At 48.3% G+C, this 16,787-nt stretch overlaps 1 protein-coding gene across 3 annotated transcripts in view; it reads right to left on the bottom strand.

Annotated features, from left to right (window-relative positions):
- PHF14 (PHD finger protein 14) overlaps positions 1-16,787 on the bottom strand; it is a 2,413,061-nt gene that overhangs the window by 1,911,408 nt on the left and 484,866 nt on the right. For all 3 annotated transcript variants that reach the window (XM_069648631.1, XM_069648632.1, XM_069648633.1), the window contains exon 7: positions 1,022-1,159. In XM_069648631.1, coding sequence (XP_069504732.1) covers positions 1,022-1,159 — 138 coding nt within the window. The remainder of the gene's footprint in view (positions 1-1,021; positions 1,160-16,787) is intronic.

Consider the following 16,787-nt stretch of genomic DNA (forward strand, 5'->3'; position numbering starts at 1 on the left):
TTTTGCACATCAACGTTCTGTGCATCAAATGTGCCTAAAAAGGTGGTTGGTGTTTCACACACTGCTACATGTGGTGATTCGTTCTTGTATAAAATGTATATCATATTACAGCGATATTGTAAACATTTTTCTCAGTGTACCAGAACAATGCTATGTGATGCCACTTCCTTTTTTGTCAAGGTGTGAAAGGTCGTGTCCCATCACTTTCCGTGATGCCATGTGGGGGCAGGGTCAGAGGGCATCACTTCCTGTGATGTCAGCAGGCGGTCAAGGGCCGTGGGATGTCATTTCCGCTACCAGTGGCATTTTGGTGATGTGACGCCCCTGGGTTAACTGTGCACGTTGTGCTCCACTGCTGCCTAAGCGAAGTCAACTCCACCCGACCTCCTGCTGCCCCACTTGAGGCACGGGGCTGCAGAGCAGGAGGTGGCATTGCCTTGCACAGCAGTGTCTCCCGTACCTACACCAGTGGACCAGGGAGTGCCTCTGCCCTGCCCACACCTATATGGACCACTGGATGAAGAAGCAGATTTTTAACAGCCCCTGTGCTGTTCACCCCTTCTGTTACAGTGGGCAATTAGCAAGGCATCATGGGACCATGTTTGCCCCGCCCCCCCCTGCTTTCAAGAGTCAGCTCTAACTTTTCGTCGCTGCTAAGCAACCACGAAAACCTACATAACTGTCATGAAAGCACACGGAGACTCAGTGGCACCCGCCTCAGCGCATCCCAGGAAGCCACCTATATTGCAAAAAAAAACAGATGAAAAAAACGAGACGTTTTTGCATCCGTTTTTTTCCCCCAATATAGGTAGAGGTGGCAAAAGTCAAGCCAGGGGTTGCAAAGGAGACGGCAGGGGTTGCTCTTGCAAACCCCCATTTGGCAGCCATGAACAAATATTTCATGGAAGCCGCAGGGAAAGGGGTCAATTCTACAGCTCTCATTTACAAAATACATCAGGGACAAATTCCCCAAAAATAATGTCCATCTCTCATTTCAATTAGATAATGAACACATCCTTACCTCTTCAGCAGCTGCTTCAGACAGGAGTCCTTCTCTCTGAGCACAAGTCACATGGAAGTAGGCTCTGCACATTCCTGCATCACAGCTAATGCAGACACCTGTCCTGGCAAAACGTGGATCTTCACAAAAAGTACATTCCTGAAAAAAGAGAAAACATAAATGCATACATCTGAACAAATACTAGGGTCTTAATAGACGAAACAAATTCATTGACAAAATTATACTGCTTTTACGAATCTTCATTTTTTAATTTTTTTGTTTACATTTTTTTTTAACTTATTTAACATACTGTGGGAAATGTCACGGACACAGAAATCACACTTCATATTAAGTTCAATTGTAGGAGTTACAGAATGTCAAGCTCCAAACAATATACAAAGCCATCCAGCCCATGGCTCCCCAACATCAGATAACACCATCAGGGCTTGCCCCCACCCCGCCCCTAAAGCTGTTGCTACAATGAGAAATGCTGAATGAGCTGAGGTTTTGCCACAATAGCCGGATAATTCTCCACAAAGCCAATGAAAGACCTCCAGTTAATAACATATTTGCTTCATCTCCCCTAGCATAGTGCAGTAATTTGGTCTCCCACCAAAATATCCCACACTATCATCCACCACATCTGGACAACCGGTCAGTCTGGCCACCAGAAGGTGTCCAATCAGCGGGGCCATGGGACCCGACAAAGGAAATACCCAACCTTGATGCGTCCCCTAGTAATAACACAGGGACCCATAGGCCGTGAGAGACCTGCAATATCTTTGATTTTGGACAGTATCTACTTCCAGAAGAGACCCCTTTTCCCACACGCCAAAACCATGTAATATAGAGGACCAACCACGGGGCATCCACGCCAGCAGTTTGCTGAATAGTCAGGCAACCTGTGATGCCGTCTCTCCGGGGGTTAGGTAGCACCTATAGCAAAACATATACGAGCATTCGCTATCCGTCACACATCTAGAGGATTTCTGCATCCATGCCCACATCCTCAACCACACCTCTTCTCTATCGGCCCACCCGGGTCCTCCTCCCATTTACCCATTGTTAGGAAGATGTATTATTTTTATCCTTCATCCCCTCTCCTAGTGAGACCCCCAGCACTTTTTGCGGGACTTCTAGACCTTTTCTTTAATCCCGAATGAGTGGAGCCTTTTTCCACTTATTCATTCTTATGGGTTCAGTCTTTTGGAACTCTATTCATTGTATTTTCCCTGTCCTATGGATTCTATTTTTCCTCCTTAACTTAAAGGAATCTGTATTTTACTATTGGAGCACACAGCTCCTTATGGGACCCTTAAGGTCCTCCTTTCAGATTCTCTTCTATATCCTAGAGTAACTACAGATCTTAAGGATACCTAGTACAGAGATTAGCACACACCACCTTCTCTCTGCTCCTGTGACATTTTAGTAACAGACACAACCCTAGTTATGGCTGGTGGCAGTGGACGTGTCCTACCAACTATTGTGTGATTTTGGATAGTATTGTGTCCTACCAACTTGGGTGCTCCCTTATTTGTTCACCATTACTAGCATGGTTGTTCTTTGTCAGCCCTTCTTCTACCATTCTGGGTGGAGGAGGCCTGTGTGCTTTGCCTTTGGCAGGAACCCTTGGGAGTCCCGGCCTAGGCTCGGGGTGTCTGCGCAGGCAGGAAGTGGGGAAAGTGTTCCACTCCCCTGTCCTTTGTCTGACAGAGTGCCTGAATGGGACAGAGTACCAGCTCCCACTGGGGTCTGGCTGTCCTGATTGGACAGCCAAACCCTTTTCTGTATACTGCAGAGGAAGATTGCAGAGAAATGAGCTGTGGAACTGTATACAAGGTGACATTCCTCGAGTGAAAAGCAAGTCGAACACTGGAAGCTGAAGTAACTGAAGATGTCCAGAGACGCCTGAAGAACCTATGCAACACCGTGAAGCGACCACTACTGTCCTGACCCCATTTTCTATGCAACAGAGGAACTCCTAAGAGGACTCCTTCCCTTTTACTGTTGGGAACAACCAGTCCGAAGGCAAACTTTTATATTTTTTTTTTTATTTTTTTTATTGTGAGTTTAAATTTTTATTATCACAACAAGTAATATGGAAGCGGAAACAAGGCTAATGGTGAACAATTAATCATATAAAAAGTCAATTAAAGGCAAAACATATTAAACAACTCATCAGTAATTAGCAGAATACATCATACACAAAAGAGAAAGCTGAGGAAAAAGAGAGAAGGAGAAAAAAAGAGAGGAAAAGAAGAAATACCAAAAGCCAGCACTGAAATCAACATTCATAACAAACCATACAGCAGACATAGGAATTCATGAAGTCCATGCCAGGAAGATACAGGCGAGTAAACATAACATCAAGTAACCTCAGTAGGGATGCACAGTTTTTGAGGCAAAGTTCTAAGTTAACCATACACACCAAGACAAACTTTGATTTGAGGAATTCCAATACCAAGAGACCTGCTACCCATTCCGATTGCATCGTCGTGGAAAGGCCAAATTCGTCCAAGTCTTTGCTGAGCCCTTAAGGTCACTACAGAGGCACAATCCAACTCGAGCAGATCCCCTCATCAGAGTGTGGGACTGCAGGAATCGAAGAAGCTTGACTGGGCAAACCTTGTCCTTTGTTGGTGCTGCACAAAAGGCACCAATACCGCAGAGTGACCGGAGAAGTTGACGAGTCGTGCCAGAGGTCCACCCTCGAGAATGCTGCTGAGAGAACCCATCCATTGTCCTGCCTTTTGCCAGGTCAGTAACTGAGCATCCAGCAAACATTTTCTTCAAACCTAAGGTACTGTGGGAAAAAAGGTATTTTTTTACCTTATTCCAGACAGTCGCTCCCGAGCGTTGGAGTGCACATAGAGGTGTCCAGGGCAAACCCCTCCAACTAAACCTCAGAGACTTTACCAGATATGTGCACACCCAGATAGGGAATAGACTCCTGAGACCATTGAATTGGGGCTAGGGAACTCACCAGGGACCTATCTTGGGACCGTAAAGAGACATCCAAACCATAAGACTTGTAAGTTCACCTTTAAGTCGGAGAGCAGGCCAGAATTCACAATTTCATGAAACCCGGCCACCAAGGAAGTACAGAGCTCCGCAGGGTTAGCATGATATCATCCGCATAAAGAGAAACCTTATAATCCACCCGCCTACTGAAATCCCCTCTATGGCCGCGTTATTCCGGATGTGACAAGTCAACGGCTCCATGCTCAGAGCGAACATCAGTGGAGACATTGGGCAGCCTTGCCTTGTAACCCTGGCTATGGACAGGCTAGAGCATAGTCATCCATAGACTTGGAGGGAAGTCGACTGCTCCGGATAGATGGCTATGAACTACATGATAAACCCCTGACCAAAACCAAACTGCTCCAGAACTCGCCTGAGATATCCCCAGTCCAGCCTGTCAAAAACTTAAAAGGCATCCCAATGCAATTATCCCCACATCAACACCGGACAGTTTCCCCAATTCCAATAGGTTCAGGACCCGCCTATTGTGTCATGGGTGCAGCGCCCCATGATCAATCCTGTCTTATCACTGTCTATAATCTTAGGGAGAACCTCCATCGGACAGCAAGCCAGGATCTTAGAGAATCATTGAGTCCATATTGGTAAGCGTGATGGGGCAATAAGAATCATGAAGAGTCAGGTCCTTCCTTGGTTCTGGGATCCAAACTGTAGTGGAGATACCCATAGAGGGAGACGTCCTACCCGTAAGCAAGAATGTGTTGAAGACATCCACCATGGGGGGAACCAAAAGAGCAGAACCTTTTATAGAAGAGAGCCGTAAACCCATCCGGGTTATGGGTATTATTTTTCAGTGACTAAATAGCCCATTCCACTTCGCCTGGGAAGATCATGCTCTCCAAAGCTTTGCTTTCTGCATCTGGCAATTTTGGAAAACCCGCACTCTCCATGTATGTGACCTGTGCATCAACCGGAACACTGCTCGAAGTGGGCCTCAAATAAGTCAAATCTTTCAGCTTCCCACCGCCTCACCATGTCCTGACTATCCCACAGGGCCAAGACCATATTTCAATGCCGAAGCTTTCTCAATTTAGCTACCAAGAGTTGACTGGCCCTATTCCCATTAGAATAATAATATTGGCTGGTCTTCCGCATTGCTTGGACTGTCACATCTGTTAGGTGTTCTTCCAGCGTGCGTAGTACTGCGTGCGACCAAGCTCTGTGCAACTGCTCAGCCTTTTCATTCTCCCCATCTAAGCATGTTGGGAGTAGTTGTCACTCCCTGGAGTAAGCTGCAGTTTTTTTTAATTAACTCCCGCAAACCATTGTCTTCATGGCATCCCAAACAATCTCCTGGGGAGGACCCGAGGCCCCATTTTCCTGAAAATAATTAGTTATCAGCTCTCCTATCTCCGAGCACAGCACTGGGTCCGACAGCACCGCTTCATGTAATTTCCACAGACGCCTGGTCTTCTACGGCCACTATTGACAGGGCGAGTGATACTTGGGCATGGTCTACCTATACCTATTTCCATCACAAGCACACAGGGCTACAGGGCTACAGTGCACTAGGGAGTAACAAGAGATGCAATCCGGAGAAGCCACCGTGAACATGCGAGTAAAATTAGAAGTCCTTTTCCTCACCATGGGACAGTCTCCAATTGTCCACTAGTCCCAGTTCATGAATGAGGGATGCAAAGGATTTTACATGCTTAAAGTCTAACCTGGTGGCAGGCAGAGATGTGTCCAACAGAGCATTGGACAGCAGATTAAAATCAGCCCCATCAGAATTTGTCCATCCGCAAAGGGAAGTATGTGCGATGGGAAATCCAGCAGAAAAACGTCATGCCTATTAGAGTGTGAGCATGCGTTCCCAAAACAGACCCTTAATGAACAACTCCCTTGAGGATCCCGTAGAATCCGAAATCTGGACAGGGGGAAACTGTGCACCCAACAATGTGGCAACACCCCGCTTCTTCTTGCCCCCAGAGGCACAAAACTCTCTCGGAAATTTCTTTGTCTGCAATCGCCTCATCCTACGCAAGCAGATGAGTTTCCTGTAAGAAAAAAATGGACAGGGACATGTCTAATTTCCGCAGGACAGATTTCCTATTCACTTGGGAGCTTAATCTCTGCATGTTCCGCATACCTAGCCTAACACAATATTCACCCTTCCAGTCCATAATTTCCTCAGTCATAATTCACACTCCGGTCAGCCTGTTTCTATCCCATCAACCCACGCCAAAATGCCCATCCGTGATTAGTGTGTATCCAACAACATTCCCACAATAAACATTTACAATTTAACACCACCCAAACCACTTCCCCCCCGCGCACACACCCCCACCGAAACAGTAAACCTTTCTCAACCAGAAGTGCAAATTTGCCACCCGAAACCAGTGTGGGAATTCAACTGGGAAGGAAACTCAAAACACCCTCATTTCAAACCACACTACCCCAGCTCTCCCTTCAGAGATCCAAACCCACCATTTTAGCCCCATCGAGAGCCAATAACCCCCCATAGAATCAAACACAACTTGCAACCCAGCTGGGCTGTCTACCCAGCTCCTCGCGTCATCCAAACAAGGCCTTTAACTTTCCTTCCTTTGCCACCTTCATCCATTTCTGACACATCTGGAGTCTGGGTTCGGCCCACCTACCTCATCAGCCCTACCAACCGCCTCCACATCCTTAAGAAATCCCTCCAGTGTCCACCCCGTCCAACGCCCCGCTGGGTATGAAAAGTGGAGTGCAGTGGGGAATCCCCACCAATAGTTCACCTCCTTACCTCACTGCCATTCAGCCAACGGGCACAGCGCCCTTCATTTCGCCAGATTGGGAAAGGCCACATCTTGGTATAGGGAGATAGACATATTTGCGGAAGACGATAGTCGGCAAGGATCTAGCTTTGGACATTATGCAGTCCTTTAGTTTGAAGAAGTGTATTCTAGGCAGAACATGCGGAGGCCTATCCTGGGGTGAGAAGTTCCAGGACCTCATCCGATGTGTCTCGTCTAATTCAATAGCGGAGTCCTCAGGGAGGTCCAAAATGAAGAGGTCTGCCACAAAGTCTGGGAGTTGGTCATCCTGCACAGCTGCAGAGATACCCTAGATCCGGATGTTGTTCCTGCGGGAACAATTCTCCGAATCCTTCTGTTTGTCTTCTTGGGCATCACAGTGTGCCTCCAGGGCCTCAAATCTGTTAGAGCACACACCCACCTCGTAGGACTGTTGACACAACGTCCCCTCCACCTCCGAGACCTGCTATCTGGGAAACCCTTTTATCTAAAACCAGGATCTTGTGAGAAAGCTCCTCTGTACTTTTGTGGATTTGTTTTCCGTATTTCCACCAACAGCTATGCAGAAATGTCCCCTTGTTTTCAAAGCTAAGGTGTTTCAGCCATCGTGTGTGCAGGAGTCTAAGGAGCCTGGGGGAGAGCTTGCACAGTCTCCCACATAGAATGGTAGACACCCCTATTGCGACACAGGTCCACGTGCCTTAGGACCCCACCTCAAACCGACGGCTCACACTGTAGCTGAGCTGTGAACTACCACCCTGCGGTGCTGTAGTTACCAGCAACCACAGTGCTCACAGATCACATCCAGAGAAGCTAATGGTCATGCAATATACATTTGCTCCATATAAGACTTGTCCATCAAAGAACACCCAAGACCTGCAATGGAAAGAGTTGCTGCTGATTCAGTGGCTGTCAGAGGTGTAAACTATTGTTCAGACAGGATCCATGTCTGATGAGCCCAAATTGAAGGCAGGCGACCACTCCGTTGGGACAGCTTCAATGTCAGTGAAGGTGTTGGTAAATTCCCTGTCCATTCAATAGTGACAGCTTGGCAGGACACTAGGCTCATAGGAGGCAGGATCTTCAGTGGCACTAAGTAGCTCACAAAGTGCTAGGTATGTATTTGTGCAGGGCACATACCCTACCGCTGCAGCACTGGCTGCATACCCCCAGAGCTAAAATCACTTTATCCGACAGTGTCAGCACCATCCGGAGGGGCAGCAACATGAGGTTTCAATAACCTCCGGTCCATGCACCTTCACCAGCGTCACAGCGGCCCGGGTCTTCTAGCTGGCGGGGCGCCCGCAGCATCGCAATCAAGCCTCCACAAGTAAAGCAGAGGGTCCGGTAGACTCGACCTGCATCCTCCAGTAATCTGCAGCCACAGTGGGGATGCCGTGGGATCTCTGGTCTTCACGAGTCCGCAGGGTTAGCACTCCACATCATTCCCACACACAGCAGTGTCTGCCTTTACGGATGCGAGCCCACTTACCCCGCAGGACACACATGGGGGCAGCGAGCCCGATAATCAGGGTGCAGACACCATCAAGGATAGGAGAAACGCACAGCTGAAGCGACAGCTCACAAGGTAATCACACCCACATTATTGTGCAGAATTGTGGAGCCAGGAGAGGTGCACAATGCACTTCTCGCCCTCACGTCATCGGAGGATCTGGACGATGACGTGCCTAGCCACGCCCCCACAAATCTTCATTTCAACTTTAATCATAAAAGATACCACACCAATTTTGACATCAAAGGAGATCACATTGAACCTAAGATAAACCGAATATAAACAGCATAACAAGATAATCCTCTCCACAAAATTTACCAAATATAAAAGTACATCCACTCATGTGCGAAGAATGACCTCGTAGGCAAAACTACTCCAGCAATAATTTTCCACAAACCCACTGCCCCTTCAAATCACCAAGCTTTAATAAAACAAAGGAGAAAAGGACAGTTTATTCTGAACTAATCGGCAGAAATAAACTTTAGTTATTCTGTGCATGATCTGATCTCTCTCTGTCTGAAGTCTTTCTTTCCAACTCTACTCATTTCCACATCAGGCACCAGGATCTTCAGTATTTGCCTGATCTGCCATATCCACTGTGGTCGTCTGCATCATGTCGGACTTTCCTTTAAACAATTCCAACTATTTCCTGTCCTTAAGGCTCTCAAAGACAAGGCTATACTCTCAATTTCGCAGGATATACAAACGTTGGCCTCAAGACATTCACTAGAAAAATCTTACAGATTTTCTGAAAACCTTTTACGATTAGTTACCTCACTGAATTATGGGAAGATGAAAAGGGAGTTATATGTAGAGCATAGATCCTCTGAAAGGGGCTTAACATCATGCAGAGTTACACCCAATGGTCTTGACTGGAATCAATATGACTGCCATCAAACAAAAATGTAGTCCTCTTGTATTGCCACAATTGATGTCAGTAGCTTCATTGCAGACCTCTGGGGCCTCAAGCGCCTACATGTTCCCATCTTCTATCCCAAGGAATCCGGTTTCAGACTGCCACCCGCCCTCAACAGTACTCTGCTGAATGAGTAGCCAAAAGGACATGATGATCCAGAGGGCCAGAGAACAACAGGCACAAGGGAGAGGCGATGGGTACATGCAACACCTTTTCCAGGGAATTACCATGCGCCCCCATATCAAAAATCCTTTGTCCAGGTTCCGAAAGGATCCGGCATGTCTCCCACTGGTCTCCAGGTCAACTAGCCCACGGTGAGGGGTCCCGGCAGATGTTCGCCTCAAACAATTCTTAAAGCTTGTAAAAAGTATCTGCCATTGCTTGGCTCTGGTAAGTCACATCCCTGCATTCATCTGCTTTTAACTTTTGAACTAGTGGACAATTCCATCTGAAGCGAACCTGAAAAGTTGGTCAGGCAAAGAGACAAATAGTTACAAAATTAACACAAAATCGTTTAATGATGCAAAAGTTGCAAAACACCAAAAAAGGTGGGGTGTTTGGCAATTTGCATTGTTTTTCCAAGGAAGAATAGGGCACTATTTCTACTCATGTAAACAGCCAAAACCGCTAAATGGATTCACCTAATGTTTATATATGGCAGACCATACCACAGACTTAGGGACCTTTTTTTGGTTTGGTGGTTATTTGTCCAGCAATAATTTAAAAGAGTATGCTGCTCCTGGTCCCCAAAGTCATATATGCCATGGTGTTTTACAGGAGCTGTGAAATTTTCCAAAACCTGCCAATTTTCCCCTCAGTGTAATAATGTGTGCTTGAAAACCTATAACGAGGGGTAGATGGGTATAAATGGGGAGGGTTAATAAGGACTAGAGCAGGCTTGGGGGAATGAGATGACATCGAAAAGGCTTTCTGGAATGCACTTTTTTCCAATACCTGCAATGTTTATAAAGCAAATGGAAAAGAAAGGTTTGTAGGAAGCAGTATGGGAAAAAAAAGAAATGGATAGATTTTGAGGGAGGCACACAAGGAGTACATTTACAAGGCGATCAAAGGAGAAGCATTTTGACAAAGGTTGTGCGAGTTGCTGTCCAACATATCTTACAGGGAGGAGCTGAAATGAACTATGTGCACATATATGCATATAATAATTTGGTTATTAACTAACAAGTAGTTGATGGGGGGCCATTGCTATCAGGTTATCGAAAACAAAACACTCTGCTGGAAAACAGTTCCTGCAAAAGCACCATTTGCAGGTCGAATGTCATTGAGCAAGCACTGTGGCATAATTAGACAAATTCAGACATCTCCAGTGAACCCACCGCTAGGCCAGTGTTGTTGCAGATCTGGGCTTTGAATGGCTAGATTACCATAGCAAATATTAAAGCTGGATGTCAGTTGGCGCTGCTTGGAACCAATTTTAAAAGTAAATGGAGAAGTGAAAGCCAATTCCAATGCCATACATGTTCCCAGTGTATAATTGGTTGTAACCCTAATTATAAAATATACACCCCAGTCCAAAAGCTATTGGGGTCTTCAACCGAAGGTCACTCAATCGTACACTTTCTCAGTGCTTAGAGCCGATGGGGTTCAGTGGGTGAGAAAACAGGAGGCCAACTGAGGAAAGAGCCTCACATTATCTAATGTGTTTCTGCCTTGAATAAAACCAGACTGGCCCAACTTAATCAGGGAGGGAGGATACGTTTCCAGACAATTGGCCAACATTCTGGTGTATAACTTGGCACCAACTCTTAGGCAGAATCACATGCAGTACCCGTTGGGAACACTACATGCAATTAAGACTACAAGTGTAAGCACAATTTAAGCAAGGTGACCAAGGCAAAGAAAAGAGTGATATCTGCGATGCAATAAGATAAGTCAAAACGTGGGAGAGCACAACCCACTCCAGGAAATAGCGCGGCAAACGCAAGCCTACACATAAGTTCTTCTGGACAACTGCCTCAGACCTGTAGTGCTGCACTGGGTTTGCATCAAAACAGAAGTGCAGGGCCGATACGTCAGAGACCAAACAACCTCAGACACATAACCGCAGCTGCAAGATGACAGGACGAGGGGCCATAAGCAAGAACAAGAACAAATAATCCACAATGGAAGCATTTGCCAAGACGCAGCTATCTCCTGCGACCATAGCACCTAAGGGCGCGACAGCATCGGTGGAGAGCACCGCAACGACCGAAAACCACCAGATTTTGGCAGCTATCACGGAGCTGAAAGATTCATGTGGGTTAGCGATGGCGGACTTGCGCACTTCCCTGGAGGCCAAGATAGACGCAGTAGGCATTGACGTCACCTTGCTGAGACAGGATGTTAGGGCGTTAGCAGAGAGAACAAGCAGCCTCGAGAGTGCAGTGAAAACCAACACGGACACTAGTAGCAACAATGCAAAGGAGATTCATGTACTAAAGCAACAGGTAGCTAACCTGGAGAATCGGGCGGAGGAAGCGGAAGGGAGAGCAAGGAGGAACAACATCCGCGTGGTCGCCTGCCAGAGGGGGAGGAAGGCCAAGACCCTACAGACTACGTTGAGAATCTACTTTTACAAGAAATAGGGGCTGAAAGACTTTTGCAAGGATTCGCAGTGGAGCGTGCGCACAGAGCCCTTATGAGGAGGCCGAAGCCTGGGGCACCCCCCCCCCCCCCCGGGGCGATAATTGCAAAAATACTGAACTATAAAGATCGCAAGAAGATATTGAGAGTATTTTTGCAAAGTAGGAACGATTGAAACGGCTTCATGCACTATTACAGCGTATCCTGTCTATACAATGCTGGTCCAGAGGCAGCGGTACAGCTATGTGGAAATCAAAAGGAGACTACACATAGCGGGAATAAAATGGATGCTTCTGTACCCTGCAAAATTGAAAGTGCAGCACAAGGGCAAGATGCACTTCTTCGACACCCCGGAAGAAGCAACGACATGGCTGGACCTTCAGGGCTGCCCGGAACAAGATGCGGAGCAGGCTCGAGCAGAACACGATAAGTGATGGGGACATTGCAGAGATATTGATGGTGCTTAAAATTAAGGGAATGCGACTGAGTAAAGTTTACACTCCGCTGTTATACCTTTGACAGTGTCGAATTTAAGAGACTGGAATATAGTAGTGCGCAGATTGAATAGCAATGTGTGATTGAACTGTTGCAAACAGGAGCGGCAGGACACAAGCACCCTACCCCCCACCCCCCGGAGTAATAATTGTAGTTGTAGCAGGTTAGTCACTAGGGCGACCTCACCCTGCGGAGCTTCGAGTACAGGCGAGAGCCAGAAAGAGCTAGATGCGGGGGTGCCCGAGATCCAGGGATGGAGCTGGGCAACAGTTGAGGGGGGGTGTTGTTGGGGATGGGAGGGGAGTCTGGGAAGTTGGGGAAGGGAAGGGTGGCGGGAGGGAGGGAGTGAGTGCTGTGTGGGGTGTTTGTATTTAGGGGCAGTTTGAACCGGGGAACAAGCCTATATAGACAAACAGAAAGAGGAACTGGTCTGCACTGGCCGGGGGGGGGGGGGGGGTGACGGGAACTCTAATACGCCATGGGGGACCTTAAAATAATTACATGGAATGTCAGAGGCCTGAATAGTTATTTAAAAAGGAACAAAGTGATGTTATACTTGCACAGACAAAAGATAGATATTGCGCTGCTACAGGAGACTCACCTGATGCGGGACAAGTTGGGAACGGTTGAGAAAAATGGAAAGGGGGTCGTAGCGGGCTTGACATATTCTGCCTATGCCAGAGGCGTAATTATCTGGGTGGCGCCGCATGTCCCATTTTAGAAGTTTCAGGAAACTGCGGAAGCAGAGGGGAGAATGGTTATGTTGAGGGGACTGGTGGAGAATAGGGAGGTATGCATTGTGAATACTTATGCCCCCAATCAGAACACGGCAACATACTTCAGAAACCTGAGTACTAATCTTAGCATGTGTATGGGAAGTGCAGTGATCTGGGAGGGGGATTTCAACTGTGTACTAAGCCCTAAAATAGACAGATCAGATCGGAAGTTTGATAGACCTGCCCCAGCGTCAAAAGCATTAGACACTGCTAGACGACTTTGATCTGGTGGAGGTGTCGAGAATAAAACACCCCCATGAAAGACAGTACTCGCATTTTTCTGCCCCACAACAGCTGCATACGAGGCTGGACTAAGTCTTCGTCACATCCGAAACAGTGATGGAGATGGGGCAAGCAGAATATAAGGCGCGGGTCCTGTCGGACCACTCGCCCCAGGTAGTTGGCTGGCAATAACACCCCCCAAGAGCGAGGATTCCGACGTGGCGCCTCCGGGCAGTGGACTCAGCGAGGACGCTATGGGAAGCCTTTAAGGTGGTGTTGCGGGGCGTAGCCATAGGCGAAATCTAAAGGCCTGCAAGGGGGAATCCTGGCTGATCTACATGATGCAGAAAGGGAATTGGAAAAGGCGCTGAAGGGGGGTGATGACACTGGAACAGACATGGAGCTGATACTTAAATGGCACTAGACATACGCGGAGCTATGGGACAGACTGTCTAACCTTAACTATAAGAAATATATAGAAAGACCGCATGCTGGAGGAGATAAAACAGGACGGCTTTTGGCATGGTTGTACAAGAGCGAGATCTCCAGACCCACCATCAGGACAATAATAACAAGAGAAGATGGTAGCTGACACCCAAGAGGAAGTTAATCAGGAGTTTGCAAAATACTACAGGGATATGATATGGCATTTGTAACGCGTCTATACACAAGTGTTCCAAGGCGCGACGAGGCTTTGGGAACAAGAGGAGACAGACAGACAACGATCCTACTAGGCCAGGTGTCATTCAGATCGCGCAAGGTTGGGGGACTGGGGGAAGGGGAGAGGGGAAAGTGCAGTACATGGTTAGTAGAATACAAGATAAATAATAGGGCCAGCTGGTGGCAAGTGCAAGGAAGGTGCAGTACATGGTTAGTAGAATACAAGATAAATAATAGGGCCAGCTGGTGGCAAGTGCAAGGTAAGTGCCGGGAGAATGGGCTGTAGGATACAGAGACAGTCCCGTAGAGAGCTGCAGGGAAGGAGGGAGTGGTGTGCCGATAAGTAGTATCTCAGTCTTACTGGCATTAGGGCAGAGGTCATTGGCGGCACACCATTCCCGGATAGCATAAAGACAGTCAGAGATGAGGGAAGGGGAAGAGGAGGCCGAGGGTAGCCTGAAAATGAGCTGGGTATCATCCGCATAGCACTGAAAGTTGGGACAAAGCGGCGATGCGGTGAGCAAGAAGTGCCAGGTACTGGTTGAACAGCCAGGGGGAAGAGGATAGATCCCTGGGGGACACCACAAGTAGAGAAAAAGATGTCAGAGAGGAAGGAACCCAGTTGGACCTGGGAGGGTCGATTGGAGAGGAAGGAGGTCAGCCACGCCAGAGCTTGACCAGTGATACCCAGGTTATCACAGAGACGGTTGAGCAGGATGGTGTGGTTGACAGTGCCAAAGGCAGAAGAGAGGTCGAGCAAAATGAGAACACAAGGGGTGTTAGAGTCAAGGTTTGAGAGCAGGTCCTCACGGATATTCAGGAGAGCAGTTTCCGTGCTTCTGGCAGCTCTGAAGCCAGACTGATGGTCATGAAGACTACCAACAGATTCAGCATGGAGATTAAGCTGGGAGATGGCCAGTTTCTCCAGGAGCTTGCCCAGGAAGGGAGTGAGAGATTGGGTGATAAGTTAGCTGGGCAGGAGGTGTCGGAAGAGGGTTTCTTAAGAAGGGGGTGCACAAGGAGTGCTTGAGGGGGGATGGGAAGACTCACGAGGCGAAGGAGTAATTGCAGAAGTCAGCCAGGGCAAGCGCCAGGGAGTCGATGTGGTCCTTGATAGTTTTGGAGGAACAGAGGTGGACCTGTTTTGACGAGACTTCATAGATCGGACTTGTCTCGAAACCTCGTCAGCAGAAAAAAGGGGAAAGGCAGAGAAGGAGGGAGGAGGGGTGGCTGCAGAAGGGCCAGAGGGAGAGCAGGGAATAGAGGAGGGGAGGTGATAGGAGGAGAGTGAGGACAGGATGTCCTGAGTTTTTGAAATGAAGTGAGAGGCCAGTGCCATGCAGAGGACCTGGGACGTTACAGGAGAGGTGGAGACTGCAGCAGGGTTGGCCAGCTCCTTGCAGATTTTAAAGAGTTTGGCCGAATTGTTAGATGCCGCAGAGATGCGGGCTTGGATAAGGACTGTCTTCTTAGTGAGAACGGAGAGCCGGTATTGCCTTTGGAGCAGGCGGCAGGCCAGTTTGTCAGATGATGAACATGAAGCACGCCATTTCCTCTCTGCCACCCTGCACTTGCGTTTAAGGGTGACGAGATCCGGGTCATACCAGGAGTTACATTTGGCTTTGGGCTTCAGGTGGATTCTCATGACAGGGGCAAGGATATCAAGGGTATCAGATATAGCAGAGCGGAGAGTGAAGAGGGCTGCGTCAAGGTGGGAGTCAGCCAAAGGGGGACGAGGGGGCGAGAAGGTGGAAACGAAAGCCTCAACTGACACGCGCTTCATGGGTCGGATGACCGCGAAGGTGAGTGGCAGTGATGAGGGTGGCTTTGCCTGTGCGGTAAGGAAGGTGAGGTGGGAAGATAGGAGAAAGTGATCACTCCAGGAGAGAGGAGTGGAGAGAGGGACAGAGAGGGGAAGGTCAGAAGAGATCAGAGCATCAAGAGTGTGCCCGGCAGAATGGGTCGGCCCAGACGGGAGAATAGAGAGTGAGAGAGAGTCGCAGAGGTCGCGAAAGAGTCCAGAGGGAGGACAGGAGGCATCAAAGTGGATATTGAAGTCTCCAAGAAAGAGTAGTTGAGTGGTTGAGGACAGGAGTGAGGAGGAGAGGTCAGCCCACTCAGAGAGGAAGGAGGAAATTTGACCAGGTGGCCGATAGATAGTAGCTATGGTAAGGGAATGGCTAGGAGAGAGAGAGTCGGCAGACAAGGCATTCAAAGGAGTAGGTCTGCGTAGGAGTGACAGTGGCAGGAATCCACTCAGGAAGATAAGGGCCACACCCCCCAGCACGGTTGGGCCTGGGCAAGGAGAGGATCTTGTAACCGTCAGGTAGGAGTGTGTCAAAGCTGGTGACAGAGCTGGCCGTGAACCATGTCTCAGTGAGACCGAGGATGTCAAGGTCCTGTTCCTCAAGAAGGCGACAGATATCAGAGGAATGTTTGACAGCAGAGCGAGAGTTGAGAGTGGCAATGTGGAGAAGGTTGCCATCCTTGAAGGACTTCCAGGGAGGGGTACAAATTAGAGGTACACCCTGTGGAGGTGAAGAAGGAGCAAGAGAGAGGGCAGGGTGAGAGGGTGGAGGCAAGGTAGCCGAGGACAGAGAAGAGGGGACAGCAGGAGAGGAAAGGAAGTGGATGAGGCGCGGGAAGCGTCTATCAAAGAGGTGGAGGTTGGCCCGAGGGCCTTGGACCAAGACGGTCCCATTAGCGTAGACATTAATGATGGCCTGAGAGGAGCGGAAGGGGGCCAAGAGGACATCCCAACGGGTGCCACCATTAATGGGAGAAGGGAGAGAGCACAGAGACCATATGAAGGGTCCATTGGTCAGGGGAAGGCACGAAAAAG

Source organism: Ambystoma mexicanum, chromosome 2q (assembly GCF_040938575.1).
Source record: "Ambystoma mexicanum isolate Mex_15411 chromosome 2q, UKY_AmexF1_1, whole genome shotgun sequence".
In the NCBI taxonomy this organism is placed as follows: domain Eukaryota; kingdom Metazoa; phylum Chordata; class Amphibia; order Caudata; family Ambystomatidae; genus Ambystoma; species Ambystoma mexicanum.